Source organism: Zootoca vivipara, chromosome 1 (assembly GCF_965207765.1).
Source record: "Zootoca vivipara chromosome 1, rZooViv2.hap1.1, whole genome shotgun sequence".
Classification (NCBI taxonomy): domain Eukaryota; kingdom Metazoa; phylum Chordata; class Lepidosauria; order Squamata; family Lacertidae; genus Zootoca; species Zootoca vivipara.
The window spans coordinates 64,225,507-64,241,247 of NC_142582.1; the positions used below are offsets into that span (position 1 = coordinate 64,225,507).

The 15,741-nt window shown below is 41.7% G+C and overlaps 1 protein-coding gene across 1 annotated transcript; it reads left to right on the forward strand.

The window, feature by feature from the left end:
• Nucleotides 1–4,772: 4,772 nt before the first annotated feature.
• On the forward strand, nt 4,773–9,221 carry RPS13 (ribosomal protein S13). The gene is made up of 6 exons (XM_035120181.3): nt 4,773–4,809; nt 5,486–5,534; nt 7,025–7,103; nt 7,952–8,121; nt 8,324–8,424; nt 9,034–9,221. The coding sequence occupies exons 1-6, from the start codon at nt 4,787–4,789 to the stop codon at nt 9,065–9,067; spliced, it is 456 nt and encodes a 151-aa protein (XP_034976072.1). The 5' UTR covers nt 4,773–4,786; the 3' UTR covers nt 9,068–9,221.
• Nucleotides 9,222–15,741: the final 6,520 nt, after the last annotated feature.

Sequence of the window (15,741 nt, forward strand, 5' to 3'; positions counted from 1 at the left end):
TTTTTAAAAAAAAGAATGAATGTTTGCTCACATGGCTTGCTATATAAATACTTCATTTAACATTCCTCCCCCTTTTAAGTTTATTCAGCTTCCTTAAGTCAAACACAGATGGCACCAAAATGTTAAATGCTTATCCAGTTGACTTTGATCATTTTTGTGCTCCCTTAAGTTATACCTTGATAAACTGCCACATTAAGATGTACATTGAAGCTATTTTATGCCATGGTTTGCTGCATAGCACATATATTTCCAGATAAATGTTGTGGGTTATGCATTATTTGGTAGGGATTTGGAATTCCGTTTCCAGGTCACTTTAAAGAGCAGAAGAGCATAGTATCAGGTGCCGGTTGAGAATAAGTTGCACTAGAAACTTTGGGTGATGTGATTGGGCACAATAACAGTTTTTCAGTCTATGAGCACTAAAAGAGTAATCCAAGCACCTTATTCACTCCAGTAGAAATTGACTTGCTGAAATGTGTGGAAGATGCTCTCCGCCACCTTTTAGTGGATTGCACTCTGAATCCACTGATTTTAATTGTATTCTAGTTTTCTACATTTGTGTGCTACTTAGGGATAGGTTGCTATAAATAAAATTTACTAACTGGTAAAACAAAGATGTAGGCAGTGTTTAGATTGCACCATGGCCAATATCCAACATTCGTCATACTTTGAGTATGCCCAGTGAAATCAATGGACTCATACTTTAAGTCCATTAATTTGATTGGGTCCACCTTGAGCATGACCTAGTTGGATATCACCTGATACATTTAAAGCTAAAGCCCAAATACTTCTGAATAAAGCTGATCTCTCAACTGTCCATAATAATGAGCTTAAAGCAAAATTATGCAATGATAAATGAGGATAAAGCAGACAATGACAATCTTTATTGCCGGGCAACTGAACTAAAATGTGATCTAATTTATTTACCCTAAAGCATAATGAGGTCTCCATTTTCAGACCTAATATTAAAAAGTGCAGGGGAGAAATGGGAATATCATTTTGCTGCCTGAAATATTTGTGGTCCAATTGTACAATAAAACCTTGGAATATTTCTCTGTGTCAAAATTACATTATGGCTAACAAACGCTACTTGAGGTTTAAAAAGTCCTGGTTTTATTAGCTTTGAGTTCAGTATGTAAATAGTAACCTACATAGTAAATAGAATAAACTAACTAGATTGTATTTCCTGCTCACTTGATGCTTTTTGAGATGCATTCCATTTCATCAATAGAACCACAACCAGACAGGAAAGTAGACTACTGTTTTTGTGAAACGTTCCATTAAATTACTGGAAGCAATATGTACTGCTTTTTTGCAGTCTGCTACTAGAGCACAGTATGTTACAGCACAAAATGAGACGTTAAAAAGACTCTTGGCTGGATGCTGGTTAGAATATGTATGCTATCTTATGGTAGCATTTGCCAGTGTTTGTCCATGCCTGTGCCTTTCCCACCTTCACCACTTTTCAAAATAAAGTACACGTTGGTAGATTCTTAAACTGTTCTTCATTTACCATTAAAAACTGTAGAGGAACAACATTAATTTTGCATCTCTTGAATTATTTATAGTGGTGTGATACACAACAGATGATTATCTTAGTTTGGTATACACAAAAGGGGAGGAGGGAATAATTGGGTTAACATTTAACACTTTCGTGTTTTTAAAATGTGGTCTTAATGTCATTTTATACATTGTTAATCAAAGAAAATCTTATGCAACATGTATGGACTGCAGCTAGAAAGAAAATTGTGTCTATGTACTTTTGAGGAAAACATCTTGCTGTAAGAAAAATGACCTCCACTTTTTCTGTACTATATAACCTGGTTATGACTTTGCACTGATTTTTTAAAAAAATATTACTGCTTTTTTATGATCTATACATATATATGAAAGCTTGAGAGATCTTTGATATTTCTCTATTTTTAAAATTAAAATGGTGCAGAAATCTTAGTATCTTGCCTTAAAAACCTGATTGCTCTTTCTAGAATACTATACAGTGCAGCTTTCAAATTGAACAAAATATTATTTCTGGTATTTGACGAGTTAGGGGCACAGTATAATGCAGAGTTATGTATGCTTAAGCTCATTTACACCAATGGGCTTAAGTCTGTTTGTTTTAGATTGTAGCCTATGTATGTTTCATGGAGGAAAACTATTCAGGCAATATAGCACCATTCTCACAATCCATAGGAATCTAATTTCCTTCTGTGCTTTGTACTCTCATACTGTGACTAAAAAAAAGTATGGCAAAGGTTCGTAGATAATGAAATGCATTGGGAGCAAATGTAGAAGTTTGCCTTGAATTGTCAATTTATCTGTAAGAACCAAATACTTCAGTTATATTACACTGATAGCTAATAAGGATGTACAGTACAGTATTTCTATCAGTATCCTAACCCATAATGTGTGGGTTAAATGTGACTCCATAACTGTCCTACAATTACATTAAACACTATTCTGGAATAAATAATGTATTGCCTCTTTTTCTACAAACACTATTGTATGTGTGCATGGGGAAGTAGAAAAACAAACACAAGCTACAAAAATAATGTAGGCGCCTTGTAATAGATTTTTACTATTGCCCATTCACTTAACAAAGCCTAAATTCTCTGTTTGCAATTAGCAAATTTCTATCTGTTTGGCTACTACTTGTGTGGTTTGAAGTGCAAAACTCAAAGCCACTGCATTTTTTGGAGTTGGTGGTTCTACAGCTCAAATAAGTCTGAGGGCACCTTCAAAATTTCATCAGCTTAAAGAGTGCAGAGCTGCTATATTTTCCTTTTCTGCAGAAAATGTAGGAAAGCATTTGGTCACATTTTAAAAATTACTATTGTCTTTATTTCACGACACCTGGTTGACTTGTGGCAACAGCACACAAAGCAAATACTCTCTGTGATTCACACAGTACTGTATGTTGGCTGGGTTTGCAAAACTGATGGCAGTTCTTTGAGTGCTTGGGGTTTTATTTAAAACCATGCTGTTGGGCTGAAATTGGATGTGGAAGAGGCTTCCTATCCTTTTTTCTTTGTGCTGTTTTCTGCTGAACAGCATCTTCACTCACTGCTTTTACTTCCTAATTGGTTGTAAAAGTATAGCTACTTTCTGCAGGAAAGGGAAATAGTCAAGAAAAACAGTTTCATGTCAAAAGTACATCACTTGAACATGCTCACTTCTATCAAGCATTAACAGCTGCCATTCGCTAGAATTTGCCTCCTTGTAATGTCAACCCAGGTGGCGCTGTGGTTAAACCACTGAGCCTAGGGCTTGCTGATCAGAAGGTCGGCGGTTCGAATCCCTGTGACGGGGTGAGCTCCCGTTGCTTGGTCCCAGCTCCTGCCAACCTAGCAGTTCGAAAGCACGTCAAAATGCAAGTAGATAAATAGGAACCGCTACAGCGGGAAGGTAAACGGCGTTTCCATGTGCTGCTCTGGTTTGCCAGAAGCGGCTTTGTCATGCTGGCCACATGACCTGGAAGCTATACGCCGGCTCCCTCGGCCAATAATGCGAGATGAGCGCGCAACCCCAGAGTCGGTCACGACTGGACCTAATGGTCAGGGGTCCCTTTACCTTTTAATGTCAAATATAGTGATTGACTGGAGAAGCAGATAGTTTGCATGTTAAATATTATGGATTAGTTACCGGTATTGCTGAAAACATTTCCTGTAACAACAGACATGGCCCAGCACATCCAGAACTCAACACCTTTAGATGAAAGTTTATTTTTAAAAGAAAAGATACACACGCAGTAGAGCATGAGATTCTTAATCTTGGGTTAAATAAAAAAATTCCTTCAGTAGCACCTTAAAGACCAACTAAGTTTTTATTTTGGTATGAGCTTTCGTGTGCATGCACACTTCGTCAGATACACTGAAACAGAGATTAATCTTGAGTTGTTGGCTCAAGCCCTGTGTTGGGTAAATAGAACCCTGCATTGCAGGAGGTTGGGCTAGGGGTTCCAATTTTACAATTCAATGAAAAATACTGTGCATGGTAGTCCCTTCTATTACAACTCTACACATGGAACTCAGTTACTGTTTTACTATCTTCATATTTCAGATGGAGGTGGAGGTTCTTATTAAAACGTGGGTTCATAATATACAGAGCACTCGTTTCCTCAGGTGACGTTTTCCCACTGTGTGTGTGTGTGTGTGTACGGATTAATCCACTTTCGGATTAATCCACTTTCCATTACTTTCAATGGGAAAGTTTGCTTCAGTTTATGAACGCTTACTCCGCGGACCGTCTGGAACGGATTAATTCACTTTCCATTACTTTCAATGGGAAAGTTCGCTTCAGTTTATGAACGCTTCAGTTTATGAACAGACTTCCGGAACCAATTGTGTTCATAAACCGAGGTACCACTGTACAGCGATTGTAACGCTTTATGTCAGTTTTTTTGAATGGCATCCGGAGGGTCGCCTGCTGTTCTCTACCGAAGCCTTTCGTCACCGAGGTGTGTAGTCAACCCTTGTTGGGATCCACTAAGGCTTTTATGGCCACTGGCGCTGAAAAAGCCCCTTCCCGCCGCGCCCACCACTCAGCGCCCCGCGCCTCCGGCTCCCTCCCCGTGAGTGCAAAAAAGACCGGCTGCGCTGCCCCTCTAGTTTGCAGCGACCTCTATGGCTCTAGCGAAGCAAAAAAGCATTTCTCCAAACAAAACAGGAAACCCGAGAACGGCGGCGGCGGCGGCAGCCGAACGCGCTGACATCACTTCCGACTGCAGGAACGTGTAGATCTGCGCGACCGCCTCGCTTTCCTCTTCCTTTTCGCCGCCGCCGCCGCCATCATGGGTCGCATGCACGCTCCTGGGTGAGTCGTCCGTGGAGGGGGGAAAGGAGGCGAGGGCTGGGGCTCTAGGGGAGAGGGAGAGGAGGGCGCGCTCTTTCGAGCGATCCTGGGGTCGGGGAGAACTGCTGGGGCCGGGCTATGGGCTCGCGGCGCGTTGCTTCGTGGCCCTTTGCACGGAGGCCTTGAGGAGAGGAGCCGCCTTGTCTCCCGGGTGTCCATGGCCGGCCTCGGCCTCGCTATTCCTGGCTGACCATTAAGCTGGGGCTGGATCCTGGGGCTCATTGTGAACGGAGACGCAGGGTGGTTTTCACCCTGTGCTTCCCGACTTTCTCCCGGAGAGGCCTCTGGAGTCGGGCCGCGGGAAACCGCCACGCTTGGAGACGTGGGCTCAGACTTGATTTAGTAAGAATGAAATCGTCGTGGGGAGTAGCTCTCCTCCCCCCCCCTTTTTCCCCTCTCTTATAAAACCAGAAAATAGTGGGGCTGTTGTAGTTCAAGAGGTTTTATTTTTCCATTGGTTTGACTGCATACGGTACGGTCTTGGAAGCATCACGGGTGGTCATAACATTTATGGGTTGCTGCTGCAGCAAGTTGATGACTCTGTTGGGTATCCGATAATGAGCTGCTTGTTTGCCATGTTTCCAGAAATGCATGTTTAAAACTTTATACTCATTTCCTTGGGTTTCTTTTCTCACAGGAAGGGCCTGTCCCAGTCTGCCTTGCCCTATAGGCGAAGTGTGCCCACAGTAAGTAATATCTTCAGTTGTTTGTGATCCTGCTTTGGCTTAACAAACGTGGGGAATGTATTATGGTGCACAGTCAAATATATACAAGTGGGTTGCCATTGTAGAAAACTATTTTGGCATACAGTGTATAGACTAAACAGTGATGCTACCATGCATTTGTCAAAGTGTTCTATTTTCTAAAAGCTCTTAGTACAGTGAAGTACTCTCTAAAGTGCTGCAACACTTCTGTTCAACAGGGAGTTAAATAATAGGGAAGTTTTTCTCAAATATTTATATTAATGAAGCACACTGAAATTTGTGGCTGCAACTGTATACAATCAGTTTAGCGCGGCACTGGAAATGGTTTGAAAGTCAGGTTAGAACATAAGAAGAGCCTGCTGGATCAGGTCAATATCTTGTTCTCACAGTGGCCTGTGGGAAACCTGCAAGCAGGATCCGAGCACAAAGGAGCATTCTCTCTTGCTGTAGTTTTTAGCAAGTGGTATCTGGAAGCATGTTGCCTCTCTCTGTCCATGAAGGAGGAGCAAAATCATCATGGTTTGTAATCATTGAGGCTCTTAGACAAATTTGTATAATGGCATTACGGTGCTGGCAGTTTTATTTTCAATTCCTTTCCTAATGATCCCTAACATGGTATTTGCCTTTTTCACAGCTGCCACACACTCACTTACTGTCTTTATCAACCTGTCTACTATGACCACAAGATTTCCTTCCTGATCAGTCTCTGCTGGTTCAGACCCCATGAGCATATATATTGATACCCCCCCACACACACACATACACACATGTGACTCTTTACAGTTGTTCACACTGAATTACATTTGTCACTTTACTAGTTTGAAGTAGTCCTGTTGGATCTCTTTACAATTTTTTATAGCGATCCTGAACAAAAGTGGTACAGTGGAACCTCAGTTTACGAACGCAATCCGTTCCACGGAGGCGTTCGTAAACGGAGGCATTCACTCCCCAAAGGCATGCTTTTGCGTGTGTGTGAAGCGCCGGTAAAGCGCTTCTGCACACACACACACACACACACTGCACAGAAGCGATCTGGGCATCCAACGCCGCGGAATCCGGATGTAAACACTTCTGGGTCCATGGCGTTCGTAAACGGAGGCATTCATAAACAGAGCTAGTTGTAAACCAAGGTTCCACTGTATACATTTGTACATACTGATATGTACAATTGAAAAGCTATCAATTAAAACAAAAATGCAACATAAAACGAATAAAACAGCATAGCAGCTACTGTGGGGTTACAATGCATCTCACCACTATTTTCTGAAAATAAATGCTACAAGGATATGTACTAAGATTTAGCAGAGAGGATTGTTAGAAAACTCCTAGGCAGTTGCATTTTCTAAAACTGTGTTGATGCTATGTAATGTATTGCATGGTTAGTGTAGTCCCAATTTAATTTTGGGTGTTAGTTTATACTACCAACATAAACTATGTGTGAACTAATCTGGCTCACAATTGAATTATTACAGTGGCTCAAACTTACTTCTGATGATGTCAAAGAGCAGATCTACAAGTTGGCGAAGAAGGGCCTAACTCCCTCACAAATTGGTATGTTGAGCTAATGTACCACATTTGGCAAGTATTACTCCTGTTGGCTACACAGAGTTTTTACACTTCTAGTTGTGTTGCTTGACCATTGCTAGTGGAGTGCTCAGATGTAATGGTATAGCTCAGGCTCCCCCAAAGTAAGGCCTGGGGGCCGGATGCCACCCGCGAGGTTCTTTTATGCGGCCCCCAGAGACCCCCACTGTTAACGGTGTGGCACTGCTGCCCACTTCCGGGTCGCTGGAGCATCAGAAATAGCTTGTGTGCATGCGCAAGCGTCATTTCCTGAGCACTTCCGGGCCGGAGGATGCGCATGTGCACAAGCTATTTCCAGTGTTCTGGCGACCCGGAAGTGCGCCGGAAATCGTGTGTGTGCGCGTATGGGCGCGTGCTCCGGCCCGCAGCACAATTGGCACTGGTGGCACTGGCCCTCGGTGACGTAAGTTTAGGGACCCCTGGTATAGCTGCATTTCTGTCTTGAGTTAAGCATATAACTCTTAAATCATGTGTAATACATTGGATTGGAGCTAAATTGCTAAATAAATATTTCAGCCCATTAAATTTCAAATATTTCTTTGGTTTCAGCCTTCAAATTCAATTGCTTCTAAAATTTCAAGGTGTTGTGGAGTCACCATTAGGTTGAGTTTATACTTGACACACCCATCAAGTACCTGTATTTCTGAGTGTGCATAGCACTGTTTTGCTCAGGTTGTTCACTGATAACTGTTGGAAACCATTTTTTATTTTCATCAGTTTAGTTCTCCCTTGTATATTCCTTGGTTGAGTGAGCATTTCCAATCATAGCTGAGTTGTGTTGTATTTCTAAAAGTGTAATTATTTCTCTGTTTCAGGTGTGATCCTCAGGGACTCCCATGGTGTTGCCCAAGTTCGTTTTGTGACAGGCAACAAAATTCTAAGGATTCTTAAATCCAAAGGACTTGCCCCTGATCTTCCAGAAGACCTTTACCACTTGATCAAGAAGGCTGTGGCTGTCCGTAAGCATCTTGAGAGGAACCGGAAGGTAAGTAGGCTGGCCATACTTCATCCTCAAATTTATAAAATGGGACCTGCAGTTGTTCTAAGAACAATTGCAAGAGATCATGCCTCTAGTTTGGGGAAATCCTCTATGTAAGATTTCACTAAATATCCCCTTTCCCCCAATTTCTAGTTGGTTTCTTTTGTCAAAAAGCAGTGTTTAAAAGAAAATTGGTTCCCCCCCCCAGGATAAAGATGCCAAATTCCGTCTCATTTTGATTGAAAGCAGAATTCACAGGCTTGCTCGTTATTACAAGACCAAGAGAGTACTCCCACCTAATTGGAAGTAGTAAGTATGATTTGCTCTTGATGCTGGTGTAGAAACCTTCCTTGAAGAAGAAAAAAGTAGGCAGCAGGTTTCAGTTTCCCAACCTTATGACATTGGATGGGGAGTGGGGATAGCACTTATGCAAGGAAAGCTGCTGTCATAATGTTCTAAACGTAATATTTCTGTTACATCTGATTTGACAATAGGCTGGCTACCTATAGGCTCAATTTTATTTTAAAGGGTAATGTAGCCATTACATGCAATTCTTTAAAAGAAGTCAGCTCTTTCCAGCCCAATTGAGTACTGTTGGCCTACAGATGCTATATATGTAGTACATCTATAATAGAATAACTTGTTAGAAATATGTGCTAATCCTCTTAATGGGTATACTAGGCTAGATTTCCTCTAGTTCTTTAAGCAATTCAGTTGCTTCATTTGCAGGTTGCTAACTGTGGCGATTGTGTTCCAAATATTTGTAGTTTCCACCAGAAAGGTTTTTCCTTTGTGTTGGCTCAGCCCTTCCTTGGATGCCTGAGTGAGCCGCTGGAATTGTCATAAAATTCCTAAATGCAGTCTTGTGGGTGTTGCACTTGCCACATCTTGACATCTCTTTTCCCTCCCTCTTTCTAGTGAATCATCCACAGCTTCTGCTCTGGTTGCATAAGACCTGTTCTGTTCACCAAGGGATCACATTGGTCATTTTTTGTGTCCCGTGCAATGCCTCTTCAGAGAAGGATGCCGTAGAGCTGTCTTATTTAAAATCGGTGGAATAAGGTGTTATCGTGACCATGCCAATAAAAATCTGTTTTTTTCCACCAGATTTGTAAAGATTTCTTAATGTAAAATGGCTTTTGTGGTGCAAATTAATTTACATGAATTTTAAGCCAATAGCAGGTTGTGGGATGGGGGCGGAGGTGCTTACCTTACCTCCTGGCAGATGAGTTGCTGCAGCTTACTGAGAAAAGAAAGGTGGTGGTGATGCTGCTGGTAGTGGTGCATTTCCACCATGCTGTTCTCCCTGCCATGCCCTTGTGTTTTGGTAAGCAGCAGTGACTTCCATTTCACCATCTGCTACTGTATAGGATTATAATGAAGGATCCAACTGTTGACAATATATTTCATTCTAGATATGAGCTTGTCCCGTTAAAGATGAGTATTCCATTTGCAAATTGAATAGTAATGAAATTTTGAGACTTGAGTGTAAAAACAACCAATAATGGTTACTTCTTGCAGTTGCCTATTTCCAAAGGTTGTGCAGTTTTCCTTAAACTGATGAGAATATAATTCACTTCTTGTTCACTGACGTATAACCAGTCTTAACAGTGAATGGCACCCATTGGTGTCATCCCCCTTGTGCAACAGGCTTCCATTTGTGCATTGGAATTTTCCTTTTCTCTCCATACACCCTAGAAATCTACCAGCAGAGGGGTTGGGGGGACCCTCTGGAGCAGACACTGCAGGCTAAAGGGGAAAGAAGAAGAAGTCACAGCTGCTGATGCATTATTGTAAATCACACCAGGACAGCACCTCAGGTGGCACAGTGTGTCTGCTTGTTAACCAGAAAGTTGGTGGTTCAATCCCACCCAGAGACAACTGTGGGCAGTATTCCTGCATTGCAGGGGCTTGGACTAGGTCCCTTCCAACTCTTCAAGTCTATGACCCAGTATGTTATAAGAGGCCATTTTAACAAAATATTTCAGTAGTTGGAAAAAATGGCTACTTCGGGCTGAAAGGTGTTTTGTATGGCTTGATTTTGTAGGGCAACACGAATCATCTTTAACTTTGAATGAGGGCTTCCCTATTAGGCAGCAAATGATACAAGCTTTATTTAAGACACCTAGTTAAGCAACACACAAAATATACGTATGCACCTCTGCTGTTTGCTGGTTCTGGAATGTTTTTGCATGGCACTGCAAAAGGATGCAACATTACACAAACATCTTTCAAGAACACTGGATCCAAACAGACAGGTTCTGAGAGCTTCCAGAGTGTCAAACATTTTGAGTTCTTCAAGAGAGGGGCCAGGGGAAATAAAAACTATTGGAGTTAAAGCCATATAGTTTGCATTGGTTTTCTATTTTTGAAGTGTTTTCTGCAGAGTAACAGAATGCTTGAATTTCCATTCACAATAAGCAGAATCTGACATGTGTTTGGGAAGAATATTACTCTGTGGGTAAGCATAGCATAAGAGCCTACTACACTAATCCAGCCCTCCGGCAGGGATTTCATTTTTCCTCTAAAGCTTTCTGTTAGCTTTATGAGGCATAATGATGGCGTCTGAGCAGCAGAAGCACAGTGGGGTAGGCAGGGATTATTCTGTGTAGACTCTAGAACTGCAGTGTTAAAATATAAAAGTATTATCAAAGAATGGAAAGTTTTGATCTTGCTACAATACAAACACAGTGGTTAAGAGTTTGAATAGGACTGGGGAGACCAGCCATGAAGCTCACTGGCTAAGGTAACCATAGGCCATTGATTCAACCTAACTTACCATTAGAGTTGTTGGGAGGATAAAATGGGGGGAAGGACGAATAACGCCTTTAAATTCCTGAAAGAAAGAGTGTATATAACACGGGATGGTCTAATAAGCTATTCCCGAAGTGAATCAATTCACCATGCCATTTTTTAACTTATACTGCTACCCTTCAACAACTACCAACAAATAGTATGTGGATAGATGCACAAAAGGCTTTAACTGTTGCAAATTAGCTATTTTAAGGAACACAGCTGCCTTATACTACTGTATATTACACTGACTGGCACCAGAAGGAATCCATTCTCAGACCTTTTGTGTGTAAAGCATATGATTTATCTTGCTCCTAAAATATCCTGCCCTGAAGAAAATTATTAATTATGTACTTCCAATAGTAAATCAGGTTTTAGGCTTCATCCCCCAGAAGAAAGAACTACTTGTAAATGTTACCCTGTAAAAGAGGTAGCCTTTTTTTTACTAATTTCAAGGAGATGTAATTTCAGTAATAACAATCCCTTAGGAAACTCTTCAACTTCTTGTGCCTTGAAAATGACATATAACAGACATACCACCAGAGATTTCTGTAGAAAAGTTGAGTATGTGCTTAAATTTTTCACAATAAATTTGTTGGTGCTTAGTTTTGAGTAGATTCTAATATTCATATTTTACAAACTAGGACAAGATTCCAGAGATACATTTAATTCAAGCCCAATGTTTCATATTAACTCAGCTCTCTAAAGAGGGTGGGGTGGGGAATTGGATCTAGACTGGAGTCCTCAAAATACTGCACTTTGGAGAAGAGCTTTTGGAGTTAATATGAAAGGCAATAACACAGTCAAGCTTTTGATTCCATGTTTGTGCACACAATAATCAAAAATACTGCAGGCAGAGGGGCAAAGCAAGATTACTGCATTGTTAAGCAGAGCCCATAAGCAGCTGTTGCTGTGAAGTATCAGCAGAGGTCCCTATGCTCCCAGCAGTGTTGTACAGTATGTTGACACTGGCCTGGCAACATTTTAGAATGCAGATCATGTGATCAGCTTTTCTTCTGCAGCCAATGCTACCTCCTTAAGCTGCCAAGAAAAGTATTCAGAAAGCACTGCATGGTTTTTTGTGGGGTTTTTTTTTTGCCAGATCAAAGTCCTTGTGCTTACTCAAAATGGCAAAACACCAGACTTCAATGGCAAACCTGCAGCTGGTTTTTCTTTTAAAACTAATCTGAAGTGCTGGTTTTATTTGTGCTGTGTTGCTGAACAAAGCTTTAGAATTGCTCTGACTACATTAATATAATACACTACTAAAAGCTTGCTACAGCAAGTGTATCTTCTGGTGAACTGGGGACAGTTGTTTCACAAGGAATGCTGGTTTCAGGATTTTTATTTCAGGTTTTTTAAAAAACAATCTGGCTAAGGCATTTTCATTCTTTATAGTAAAACACACATTACATTCATCAAATGTGCAATGTCTGTACCTGTGTCTACAAACAGCTGAGCTGCAGTTATTCACCTGTAATGTTCAATGCATGTACAGTCTGTGTACAACCATAGTTGAGATCATTATAAATGAGCAAGTGTGCAGCTTCACACAAAATGTGTAGTGACAGATTTACTTGTGTTCAGTGTAATGTGTGAAATGTAAGGTGGTGTTTTGCAACTCACAAGGCTGGAAAACAACTTGTAATCAATAGCAGGCTTATGTTATTTAGTGTGTTTTCCCCCACATCGCTACATCTTTAGATCTTCAGATGCAAGGCGGAGGGGAGAGCTATAAGTAGCCCCAGTGGCACTACTTATAGCCCAGGGCTCCACTTAGAAAAATGAACAGGAATAGCAAAGTCACTTAAATAACACAAGGAGTCCAAAGAGAAACAGGTTAATGAGAGGAATGGTATACAGCTTGAGGAGAAAGAAGCAAAAGAGGTTTTGTTCTCCTTAGGTCAGGTCTTGCTGAGAACAGAGTTAATGTACAGTGCAACTTAAGATCCACCTCTCAGACCTATGCAGCCAATAAGAGCGGGCACCACCTCACCAGAGATATGCCACTCTGACCAGTTGCTAAGCAACACCTCCCCATGGGTAGTTGACTAACACAGAAAACAGAATTAACTGCATAAGTTACAAACAGAATGATCCCAGATGTTGCACTTTCAACAAACACCACCTTCCCCAATCCTGTGCCCTCCAGATGTTTTGGACTACAACTCCCATCAGCCACAGCCAGCGCCACTGTGCTTGTAGTCCAAAACATTTGGAGGCCACCAGTCTGGAGAACATAATATTTCTCATAAGGAGCAGGTTTTTAAATATGAACATAGAAAACCAGGCTAACTACCATACTATAAATGTTGCATAGGATCCTTGGCAGCTGCACTTCAAGCTGCTTTGCCTATTAACAAGTGTTGTGTATATGACTGCGTGTCTCCCATTCATGCCCTGCTAAACAGCACAAAAATATAAAGCCCCGTCTGCAAGAGACTTTTATCCCATCCTTACTCCAAAGAGATCACAACAGCATACATGATTCTTCTCTCCTGCCCACCACAACAACCCTGTGAGGTAAACTAGGCTGAGACAGATAGGGACTACTAGGCCAAGATCATTTTGTGAAGTTCACACAGCTGAGTTGTAATTTGAACCTGTTTCTCCCAATTCATGTTGTCATCACAGCTCTAACCACTGAATCACACTCGCCCTCTATATTTTAACTCTCCCACCTCTAGAAATCATCAATCCTGCACTGGCTGTAACTATGTGTTAGTCATCTCAAGACTCCCAAGCTTAATAGCTAAAAAGAGGTGAGGTTGCACTTTACTTCCACTCGGATCAGGCAGGAAGCCTAACAGATCGATCACACATGATAGATGCTTCTGTCCCCTGCAATAAGCTCCAAAGACCTTAATGAAAAACTACACTTTTCAAGCAACCCAGCTGCATCTGGCTGCAGCCACTGTGTGCTTTCGGCATAAAGAAAGGGCAGTTCGACTTTTGTTCCCCCCACTCCCAATAAGAGCTGAGGTATTTCATGATGGCTAGTGGCTGTAATCAGTAATACCTTTAGTAATAAGCTGAGAGCTAATCTTTACCTCAGCCACCATGCACATTTGTTCTTGAACATGTGACTATTTAGGAGTTCTCTCAGACACACAGGTAAAGACAGATGTCAGATCAAATTTATTCAGTTTAATGTTGTTGTGTTTATTTTATGACCACAAGCTAGGTTTAGTATTTGCTCCTTAATGATCCTATCCTGCACTAGCTGGCTCATACACAATTCCCACCTGATTGTCCAAATGAGGCTTCACCCTCTTACATAAACCTCCCAGAGGGTTTCCCTCCAAAACACAACAAGCCTCTTAAAGAGATATCACCACAAGGTAGCATCTGTTTCCACTGACAGAGCACAGTACTAGGAAAGAGATGACATGGATTTTCAGCTGCTGAGCATGCTGCCTCAAGACAGCCCTTTCTGGGGCTTGAAATTTGAGGGGCCCTGCTTTACTTCCGGAATCCTCTGAAACTACAGAATCGCTTCTTCACCATTCTTAAGAAAATATACTTAATGGTACCAGCATAAAGGCATGTGTTCAGGCAGATAACCACCGATTCCTCACTCTGCTCTAAAGCAAGGATAACATCTTAAACTGAGAACGGGGAGGTGAGGCCAATCTGCTTGGAGTCTTGATCCTTTCAGGCCATAATTTCATCTCTGCATTGCCCTTGAAGTTTGGCTGTGGAGAGTCCATCGTCCTAAGCCTGTAGGTATATATTATCCTATTTCCTTTTATGCATGTTAATTTCCCATTGTATATAATTGTATAATATACTATTTGACCTGAGACAGCAGATACAGCTAGTCTGGTTCCTAAAAAGAAACAATGGCGGAGCTTGGATTATATTTTAATTCACGTGTGCATTGCGAGTTGCATGCCATGCTTCTAGTGAAGCAACTGAATGGTTAACCCTCCTCCCTTTCTCTTGTCAGTTTGGTTGTGGGAATTTAGCCCTATGAGCTCAGTCATAGGAAATAACATAGGAAGCTGCCTTATGCTGAGTCGCACACTGAGTTCAGCATCATCTCTTTAGGGTTTTAGACGGGGATCTTTTCCAGGCCTACCCAGAAATCCTGGGAATTGGACCTGGGGTCTTTTTCATGCAAAGCACATATATTTCCACTGAGCCATACCCATGCTGCAAATTACCTCAGTTATCGCTCAAATTGGCACCCAGGTAAAAATTCCAGCATATGGAAGGCCTGCCTCTCAGCTGAAAGTGTCTATAGCAGTTTATGAGCAGGAGCAATGCATCTCTGCCATCCTTTCCCTCAACAGAGAGCTTCATCTTTTGTAAGAGCCTCCTTAATGAGCTGCTTAGTCATTGGAGGTGGCTTTTATACTGTTTGCCCCACTGCAGAGGCCCAAAATGCAAGTGGAAGTAGGTCTAGACATATAAATACTTGGCAAAGGGTAGGTGTTAGAAAAAAGGCAGTCCAATAAAAGAAATGCATGGCAAGAGACCTCTGGTGCGCTGGCCTGTAAGTGCAACTCTTGACAGGCAGTGAGCGGGTAATAAATGTGTTGGAGGTAGCCAAAGCTGCACATGGGTAATCAAGGATGACACACTCCCCGGTGGGCCAAGCTCCTACACACAAACTTAAGGCTGTTGCCACTTTGTCAGGAAAACAGGAGGTGCCTGCAAGCTCCCATTGGTTTCAGTGAGATTTGTGGTTGCTCTAAAAGTCAGGCAAACCGGGTATGCAGTAGTATATGGTGGCTGAAAAGCTTTCTAGGCGGCTAGATTAATGAGTCCTGAAAAGAGCTTTTCAAAGAGTGCAAATTAAAGTTGAACTAAAAGAAACCATGGAAGCAG